The 10750-nt window shown below is 40.2% G+C and overlaps 1 protein-coding gene across 4 annotated transcripts in view; it reads right to left on the bottom strand.

Annotated features, from left to right (window-relative positions):
- Positions 1-801: 801 nt before the first annotated feature.
- The window catches only part of MYO16 (myosin XVI), a 702722-nt gene continuing 692773 nt past the window's right edge, over positions 802-10750 (bottom strand). For all 4 annotated transcript variants that reach the window (XM_073014491.1, XM_073014490.1, XM_007960876.3 and 1 more), the window contains exon 35: positions 802-2204. In XM_073014491.1, the coding sequence (XP_072870592.1) occupies positions 1977-2204 (228 nt within the window). In that variant the 3' untranslated portion in view covers positions 802-1976. The remainder of the gene's footprint in view (positions 2205-10750) is intronic.

The raw sequence follows: 10750 nt of genomic DNA, 5'->3' as shown, positions 1-10750 counted from the left end.
AGTCAGAAGGGACAAAGTTGAGAGAGAAATAGCCAGGGAGTGGGGCTCGGCTGTCATCAGGCTGGAGGTCAGGCAGAACACTTCCTTGTCTTCGTTGGGTGGCTGCAGTAACGTTGCAGTAACTATATATTGACCATGTGCTTTTATTTGCTGTGTTCCGATGCTTTGGCATCTGGGGCCCTGCTGACCTTGGAGGAACTGCCCTTCCCAGGGTTAGCCATGTCCAAAAGATAGTGATGACTCACCCCAGAACATGATTTTCAAAGACAAGGCAATCAATCTAGAGCCCACATCGCTAGTAAGTCTCCCCTGGGGGTTCTCATAGGGCTGTCATTCCAGGCCACTCTCTGCCCACCCTAATCACCTCAAGGCCAGGTCCCAGACAGGCAGGGGGGGTTCCCGCACCCCAGAACCCACCGACATTTCTCAAAGCAGCCAGTTCTATGCCTGCTTTGTCTTTTCCCAGTGTTGTGCAGACTAAAATAAAGGGATCCCCCATGCCCTCTGCTTCCTGGCTGACCTTGGTGTGGCCCTCTGATGGTACTATGTGCCCCCTTCTCTGGGATTTCTGAGGATAACAAGCCGTCTTTTCAACGGGACTCCCTTCTGGACCTGTTGGTCTCACCATACCGGAATCATCATAAAGCCTGTATTGTAAAACACATCATTGGTGTCTAAAGTTTGCACAATGCTATGGCCCCCACATTAAGGGAGTCTGGGTGAGATGACTTCATTGTCCCTACTTCTCTGACCAGAAAACACAAGACTTAATGGGAGACAATAATAACAACAACAAAAGCAATAGAAGAACACAGTTGTACCTCTTTATTGGCACAGTAACTTTTCAAAGGCTGGTATGAATAAAAAGTTCCAAGTAGCAAGACAAGGTGGTCTGGAGCCACTGCTCAGAACTTCCCACAGCCAACGAAAGCACATCAATGAACAAGGCCTTGCATTATGGGAGGGTTGAGGATATACAGCGAGGGAATCATGCAGTGGAAGTCCTGGGGGACGAACGTTGTGCGATGCAGTCCCTACTGCTCAAAACAGTACGTGGCAGCGTGCTCCTTTGTACTGTGTAGACCTTTGAATGAATATGACCATTTTACACCACCAGCTATGGATTTGAAGCCATACGTGTTTAACCAAGTGCCATGTGATTTCCTGTGATCTATGCTAAAGTCGGGAGGTGAAATTGAACTAAAGGGTGCACAATCCACTTATCCAGAAATACAGGGCATAGGAAAGAACAGCCTCCTCATCCATGAGTAACACCCAACACGTGGGACTCAATTCATAGTTTTGCAAGGGGTGACACTGGCGAAGCTAAAACAACAATGTAGTTTCAAGATTTCAGGTGCGTTAGGTTAAAAAAAAGGACTGTGGAGGAAAAAAAATAATCTAGAAATTATTTTTTAAAATCTGTATTTTGAAGAAAGGAAGCACCACCAATTGCGTAAAGTTATAAAATTACAGTAATAAACATGTAAATAATTATCAGGTTTACAATACCAATAAAACACAAATACCTACAAAGAAATAAAATATATGTCCCGTATACTGTATTATAATAAAACCATTGGAAGTACCATAAACAGACTGTTGAACCGTAGAAAACCAACTGTACAGGGTGTGCATGGATTGCTCCTTTCCTCTGCTACTCTCCCTCTCTGGCCACATCCACCCTTTTCCCAGCCTCTCTCTCGCTACCTAGGGGTAGCACAGAGCCATAAATGAGGAGCCTGAAAATCAGAGTGTATCACCACGAGACGGATAAGAAAGAACACACACACACACGCACACACGCGCGCACACACACACACACGGGATCTCATATATTTAGTGTCTGTGTCCTGTGCTTTTTTTGTCTAAATGCGTGGAGGGAAGACCCAGCGTGTGTCAGAAGGCAGCCTTCTGTTGTTGTAGCCTGGAATCAGTAGGTAGTTCTATTTTGTGAGTCTGCAGTTCAGGCTGCATCAAATGGTGGTGTCCCAGAGCTCAGACGGCAGCCTGTTGCAGGAGGCCCCTTCCGGCTTCTTCAGAAGACTGGGCTTCTTACAAGGTGGTGGGGGAGGCACCCTGGGCTCAGCGTGGTGCAGGATCTGCTGCCAGTCTTGTCCTTCCTCACAGAGCTTTCTCCTCCAGTCCAAGAGTTCCTGCAGGGCCACACTTTCATTCTCTGAGAGCCTCAGCTGATGGATTACCTGTGGGAGGAAGAGGGGGAGAAAAAACAGGCAGCACCAAATATTGTGAATGAGTACGAAGTGTCATAGCAACACCTGGATACAAAGGGGCAGGGCTGGCGCTGAAAGAGGCAGCCTCTTTCCTCAGTCTCCATGCACTGCTGCCTCTGGAAACAGCACTGGGCTAGGGAGGCTATGAATTGCTGAGTTAAGGCGATGACTGCAACAAAAGACTGGGAACTAGGTAGCGTGTTAATGTGAGCTGCACCTCCAGAGGCTGCAAGAAAGAATGAAATGTCTGCTTGACCTATGCCCTCGATTATTGTGTTCATTCCTATGGCAACTTGTACTTTCTCTTCATTTAATTTCTATCCATAATAGATGTTCTCCTATTAACAGAGCTTCCTCAAGCTTCCCTCCATCCTCGGAGCTGCTCCTCCATCTGTCCACATAGTTAATAGTCAAACATGACTATTAGGGTTACATGACCTCACTTCCGACCATAAGGCATGGACCCAAAGATGGACCCCTACTCATGGGGGCCCATACATAGACAATACAGAATAACACCACACTCATGTAGAAAATGTTTTCAAGCATTAGGTGTTACAAAAGGCAGTCACTAAAATATCCAATGAGCTCATTCAAGGCAGGCTAGCTGTGCTTGAGAATATTTGAAGCCTCTTTGGGGTATCTACCTGCCTGCTCTATTTGGTGGCAGTGAGACAAAGCAATGAGCTAAATTAGCAACTGTGTACTCTCTCAGACTCTGAGCCCTCAAAGATGGGAACATTATGGGCCTTTGCAGGGAAGCATCAAAACATGTAACTGTATTGGCTACATCATCTTGCATCACTATGGCCCCTGAAGAGAGACACCCTGCAGACCAAGCTTACCCTGACTTCAGCTAGGGCACAAGACAAGCTGGCTATGTAGCTGTGGTCACCCTTCTTCTGCCAGCTGCCAGGAGTCTGTAGCAGCTGGACATTGCAGCTATCAATGTTTCTGGCAATTCTAAGGAAGTATACTGGTTTTTTCTTTTTTTTAAAATGAGATTCTGGAAATCCAAATGGGAATACTGGGGAGAATTCAGAGGAAATGAGATGACTCATCCTACCTCCAAAGCACCAACTACTTTATTCCAGCACTTCTTCTATCTCATCACAATCCTCTCCATTAAAATGAGAGAAAATAAAACAGAACACAAGTGGTTATGCACTTACGTAGAAAACAGTCACTTGAAAGCAGCAAAGGGAGTGAGTGTTCCAGACCCAATTCTAACACCAACACCTGAGCCTACTGTTTCCCCAAGAAAGAGGATTTTAAAGGCTGGGATCAAGGAGACAATGTTTCAAGGAGCACGAAGGTCAAACCCATATTCCGAGTCTGTAACTAGAGTTCTGGAGCTGGTTATTAGTAAAAGGAGCCTCCTCAGTTGAATTGACAGACAACCAGAGGAAAGAAGAGCTTCAGCGTAGAAAAGAGGACTATGGTTACTCAGTCCCTAAAGCAATTTCTAGACATAACAGAGAGTGAGTTGCAGAGCATAGTGGGCCCCTTAGGAGGAATTTTTTTTTTTTTTTTAAGTCTTTAGGGATGCATCAGAATGACCTGGAAATGAGAAATTCTGTTGGGCAGATTGCTTCTACTCTCAGCGGAGGGAGCCAAGACAGGGTGGTGGGAGCTAGCATGAAATCAGGTTATTTAGTGAACACTTTGGCTACACATGTGCTAGGTGCTTTCCTAAGCACCTTCCAGGCATTAACTCGTCAGTTCTTAAGAGCCCTGTAAAGTGGGTACTCCTATTTTGCAGATGAGGAAACAGGAACAGGGCAGACAGGTAATCTGCCCAAAGCCACATGGAAAATGACAGATCCTGGCAGCCTGGCCCAAGAGTCCATGTGTTTCCATTTGTTGGCATCATCTATAATTTCTTTCAAAGTGGGCTAAGGACAGGAGTAGACAATTCTCAAAAGAAGATATGCTTTTAGCTGTGAGTCTACTTTGCTTAACCCAACTATTGTGGTCTAGGATCTGATACAGGCTAAGGATTAGAGTCCTCTGTCCCACGTTCCTCTTCCCTTCTTTTTCTGAATGGGACCACAGTCATCTCTCTATGTTTGTCCAGGAGTGTGTGCCAGCTCCTCCGTCATCCTCCACCAGTGTGTGCTGTGCTGGTTACATTCCCTTCAGTCTCAGTGCGGACATGGAACATTCATATTTATGTTCCTTGGCACACACTTAGCATACAGTAGTGATCTCGGAAAACAATGTCACCAGATTAGGAAACAACATTTAGCTGATGGAAGAATATCGCTACCATGTCAACTGATTATTTTCCCCAAGCTTTCTTGAGACACCATCTTTCCTAAATGACACAACTTCATATTCATTTATTAAGGAAAAATCTGAGGAACGTCCACTTCCAGATAGCTGTAGCAAATTATTGTTCCCATTGTAAAAATTTCAAAAAAGAGTCATTTTTCTAAAACATCAGGAAATTCTGACAAAAGGAGAGAATTCCAGATGGAGTGAAGCTTTTTGAGGTGAACTGATAATTACCAGCTGCTTCTCCCCGCCCCCCAGGGACATTTGCCAATTCTGAGCATTTCCCCAGATCCAGAGAGTTTTTACTGGAAGAAAGAGAAACCACATAGTATTTTGGAGTTGCATGGAACTAAAGAAACAAATTGGAAACTTGTAGATCCTCAAATGCATAACCATCGTCTATGGCTGTTCACAAGGGACACTCGTTTAGCTGTTCACCTGCATGGGTGACGGGTGTCCTAGGCAAAGTTTATAAAAAGCAGAATGAAATCTCCTACAATGACAGAGGTGCTTCAGAAGTAGAACCTGGCAAGGTTGATGATGGCCTCCAGCATGTGGCCAGTCTCATCTTAAAACCTTCTCTGGATTTTGAAATTGTGTGGGGCACAAGTTTGCAGAGCCAGGCTGGGAGCTCTGAAACACAGGGCTAGCTGCTGTCATCTTTCAGTGCTAAGGAACAAAGACCTCTCAATGAAAGGCACAGGAGGATTAAGCCTGAGGATTAGGAGACAACCAAGGGCAGACTGATTCTCCAACACAGCCCAGCGAGGAACTACAGTAAGAGTGAAAGCTGATGTCTTCATGGAAACACTGGAAGCCAGAAGCCAACACGTTCCTGGTTAAATTACTGAGAAAAAAAAAATGTCAACATAAAATTCTACACTGAATGAAAAATACCCCTCAAAAATGAAGGTGATAAGATTTTTTTTTCTTGTTAATTTGTTTGAGCTCCTTGTAGATTCTGAATATTTGTTCTTTGTCAGATGTATAGATTGTGAAGATTTTCTCCCACACTGTGGGTTGTCTGTTTATGCTGCTAACTGTTCCTTTCGCCATACAAAAGTTCTTTAGTTTAATTAAATCCCACCTATTTGTCTTTGTTTTTATTGTATGTGTTTTTGGGTTCCTGGTCATAAAGTCTTTGCCTAAGCCAATGTCTAGAAGAGTTTTTCCGATGTTATCTTTTAGAATTTTTATAATTTCAGGTCTTAGATTTAAGTCCTTGATCTATCTGGAGTTGATTTTTGAATAAGGTAAGAGATGAGGATCCAGTTTCATTCTCCTACATGTGGTCTGCCAGTTATCCCAGCACTGTTTGTTGAATAGGGTGTCCTTTCCCCACTTTATTTTTTTGTTTGCATTGTTGAAGATAAGTGGGCTGTTAAGTATTTGGGTGTATTTCTGGGTTCTCTATTCTGTTCCATTGGTCTGTCTATTTTATACTACTACCATGTTGTTTGACTATGGATGGCTTTATAGTATAGTTTGAAATCAGATAACGTAACGCCTCCAGATTTTTTCTTGTTGCTTAGTCTTGCTTTGGCTATGTGGGTTTTTGGTTCCATATGAATTTTAGGATTGCTTTTTTCTAGTTCTGTGAAGAATGACAGTGGTATCCTGACAGGAATCACATTAAATTTGTCGATTGCTTTTGGCAGTATGGTCATTTTCACAATATTGATTCTACCCATCAAAGAGCATGGGATGTGCTTCCATTTGTTCACATCATCTATTAATTACTTTCAAAGTGGGCTAAGGACATGAGTAGATAATTCTCAAAAGAAGATTTACAAATGCCCAACAAACATATGAAAAATGCTCCACATCACTAACGGTGAGGGAAACGAAGATACACAAATGCCCAACAAACATCTGAAAAAAATGCTCCACATCCTCTATGGTGAGGGAAATGAAGATTTACAAATGCCCCACAAACATATGAAAAAATGCTCCACGTCACTAATGGTGAGAGAAACGAAGATTTACCCAACAAACATATGAAAAAATGTTCAACATCACTAATGGTGAGGGAAACCAAGATACACAAATGCCCCACAAACATATGAAAAAATGTTCCACATCACCTATGGTGAGGGAAACGATGATATACAAATGCCCAACAAACATGTGAAAAAAATGCTCCACATCACTAATGGTGAGGGAAATGCAAATCAAAACCACAATGTGGTACCACTTTACTCCCACAAGAATGGCCAGTATCAAAAAATCAAAAAATAATAAATGTTGGTGTAGATGCAGTGAAAAGGGAACTCTTCTACACTGCTGGTGGGTATGTAAATCAGTAAAACCACTATGGAAAACAGCATGGAAATTCCATAAGGAGCTAAAAGTAGAATTACCATTTGACCCAGCAATCCCACTGCTGAGTATCTACCCAGAGGAAAATAAGTCATTATATGAAAAAAATACATGCACATGCATGTTGATAGCAGCACAATTCACAATTGCAAAAATGTGGAGCCAGCCTAAATGCCCATCAATCAATGAGTGGATAAGGAAACTGTGGTATATGATGGTATATATGATATATATACACACACACACCCCGTATATGATATGTATGATCATATATATGATATATAGATATATATGGGGTGTGTGTGTGTGTATATGATGGAATACTATTCTGCCATATAAAGTAATGAATTAATGGCATTTGCAGCAACTTGGATGGGATTGGAGACTATTGTTCTAAGTGAACTAAATCAGGAATGGGAAACCAAACATTGTATGTTCTCACTTATAAGTGGGAGCTAAGCTATGAGGTTGCAAAGGCACAAGAATGACAGAATGGACTTTGGGACTGGAAGGAAAGGGTTGAAGGGCATGACTGATAAAAGGCTACAAATCAGATTCAGTGTATACTGCTTGGGTGTTGGGTGCATCAAAATCTCACAAATCACTACTAAAGAACTTACTCGTGTAACCACATACCACCTGCTCACCAAAAACTGATGGAAATAAAAGACATTTTTTTAAAAAAAGTGAAATAAAGATGTTTTTGGACAAAAGATAATGAGGGAATTTGTCATCAAACCCTCATATTAATAGAAAGAAATAGGTAAGATTTTTTTTTTTTTTTGGTAAAAGAAGATGATTCCAGATGGGGAAAAATAAATGGAAATGTAAGAGGGAATTAACAACACTGGAATTAGTAAACCCATGGGTAAATATAAATTATATGCTTGGAATGTCTTATAGACTTTAAATTACATGAATAACACAAGTGCCTGCCATCAATAACTGCAAAACCTTGTTATTGGGATTAAGTAGAGTTTCGAGGTCTTACGGTTCTAGCAGTATTAGAAAAGTGGTCAAAGTGATCAAATCTGTTAGGAAGCAATGAGTCAAGGATGCATGTTTTCTCCTTTTGTGAAACTATTAAAAGAATAATGTAATATTTAATCAAAGTTAATATAACAGTGAAATAATAAATATCCAATTAATCTAAAAATATGCATGAACTGTAGAGAAAAGGATATAAAAATAGAGACTAATTCCTAACAAGACAAAGTAAAGCATAAAAACTAGACAAACAAACAGAATCCAAATCTCTACCCAGCAGTTGGTGTTACTCTTCCATCTCCTTATGGCATATGCTGTATTTATCTCGATGCTAGTGTTTGATAGACCATACAACTCTGTGCTTACACCAAGCACAAAATACATCCACTCCAGATTTCCTCTAAATCCTAAACTCTTTTCAGCAGTTTTTCATAGTGACCAAAAATACACTAGATGTGACCCTCTGCTTAACCTTCATAATAGGAACAGACTTAAAACTTTGAGTCACTCCATGGAAGCATAGCAGCAGTGCCAATCTGCTGACAGTGACTTTCAGCGGCTGCTCATCTGAATTAGGCTTGTCGGGAAGGATTTTGACAAAAAAATGTCCCAAATCCCATGAATCATTGCTTCTCTTTTTGGAAAAAAATGCTCTCTTACCCTTTCAAAGCTTCTCAGTGTTTACTAAAAATATCTGAATTCCCAAGTACCTTATAAAAGGTGAAACTTATGTACATAAACCTTTTGAAAGCCCTTTCTTAATGAGGGTATTGACTCTTGAATGATGTAGTGAGTACAGGACACCATATTTGAATCAGCAAACAAGAACTTTGCATAGTTCTTTGATAAGCAAAAATTTGACTGATGTTTGCAATAACCAATTAACATTCAGAATAAACCCCTTTATTGAGGGATTTCATGGAAATTTTCTTCTTTTCTATTACAGATATTAATAGCTATTGAGTAAAATCTACTAGGTATATAAGAATTGCCAGAATGGCAGAAATAAGATGCTAACATCTTATATTATTTATCTTGATTTAAAATAAAACCAAATAATTTTCACAGGTTATGTTATAATGAAGGTTATAATTCTATGTAAGACTGTATGATAGGTCACTACTTTCAACTTAGCTGAGAGGGCATTTTAAAATTATCACCTGCAAGCCAAGAAACACGAGATCAGAAGAGGAGGCTAGTACTCCTAAACAATATTTAATCTGCTTTATTTATATTTATTTATTAGATTCTGAAACACAAGAATTACTTTTCTCATAGAGAAAAAACTTTAAAATTTTAGAATAACTAACAAATACAATCATGAACGCTATCTAAATGGCAGTCCGGTACTATGTAAACAATACAAAGTATTTAAAATGTTCAATGCTGTAAAATTATGTAAATCAATGTTTATCCATTATTTAAACCTGATGTCCTATTGGTAACAACAAAAACACTCATGGCTACCTTTACCATTATTTGGTATTCACAGTAAATTAAATATTATCATTAAAAAAGCAATAGTGATTTTGTAACAAAAGCTTTAGTTTTGATACCAGTTCTTTTTGGAAAGAGAAAAAGTGTCTCTAGGGATTAAGGATGCTGCTGGCAGTGTGAGGTTGGAGTCAGCTGGCTTCCCACCGAGTATAATTTATCCTGATTTGTTTGTACAATATAAAGGATGCCATAGTGGTATCTTTTAACTTAAAGCTCATTTTCCATTGCTTTAAAAGATTTATTATCTTCACCCCATATCACCACTTCAGATAACGAGTCACTTATTTATTTTCTTTTCTGGAACTTTTTATAATAGTCTTTGTCCACAGAGTCATTATCTTTTAGAACCAGAAGGCAAGTGTTATGACTGGGAAAGTACAAAGGGCTCCACATCCGCAAACCTTCGCGCTTGCCTTGTACGCCTCTGCTCTAGGAGCTCCCTGCCTCATGAATGGGACAAATGTGCTGCTTTTCAAGGGCTTTTAGAGAAACAAAACACGTGTCTTAAAGTGTTATACATGGCACAGAGATGGAGCAGTGCAAAATGGCGGTGTATTTAAAAAAAATTTTTTTTAATTAAACCATTTACTTGGGAAAGGGAGTTTTATGGAGGAAAGTCTGAGAAGGCTTCACAAGTTAATGAACCTTTGATCTGAATATTGAGAAATGAGATGGGCACCTAACCAGTTAGAAAAGGGGAGAAGAACAGGCAAGGAGAAGGGTTTCCAGTCGACAAGTGACAGCAATGACATTACACTTCATTTTCTAACATGAAATGACAAACCCATGTGGAATTGGAGGATGATTTTGAGCACAGTCAGTGTGGCTGAGAAACCCGGCCTCTGGAGCCGGAACGCCTGGGATGGAACTCAACTTTGCCATCTACTTGTGCGATGCTGAGCAAGCATTCACTGGCTTCCTCACCTGTAAAGTGGGACCACAAGAAATTACCTGCCTTGTAACAACTTGGTGTGGATTGTATGAGTCACATATGCAGGTGTCTTAAAAGAAAGCCTCACAAAAGCAGCGAGGGCCGTTTAAATATGAGCTGTAATGATTGTGCCATGGTCAGCTCCTTGACTCGAACGAAATCCCTAAACACTGCTGAATTATGACTATCCTGATGACTCAGTTAAATAATGCTAAATAAGCACACTTCTCATGATTTATGGCCTTTTATAAATGTAACATAATTCATTCTTTTATTACTAAAAAGCGACCCAGAAACTACTGAGCAACACATTAGATTTAAAACATAACTATGATTTATATATGACTCAAAACTAAAGAAAGTTCTACAGGAAGAAAATTAGAAAACACAGCTTTTTTGAATTTTAGGGATACGATAAAAAAGAATATAAAGAGATTTTCGTGATTTATTTAAACAGTTGTTAAATGCAATGCTTCTGAAGTGAGGGTTTGTATTTTCAGGAGTC

The sequence above is a fragment of the Chlorocebus sabaeus genome, chromosome 3 (genome assembly GCF_047675955.1).
Source record: "Chlorocebus sabaeus isolate Y175 chromosome 3, mChlSab1.0.hap1, whole genome shotgun sequence".
In the NCBI taxonomy this organism is placed as follows: domain Eukaryota; kingdom Metazoa; phylum Chordata; class Mammalia; order Primates; family Cercopithecidae; genus Chlorocebus; species Chlorocebus sabaeus.
Note: the sequence above shows the minus strand (reverse complement) of the source record. Positions and strands in the feature narration are given on the sequence as shown.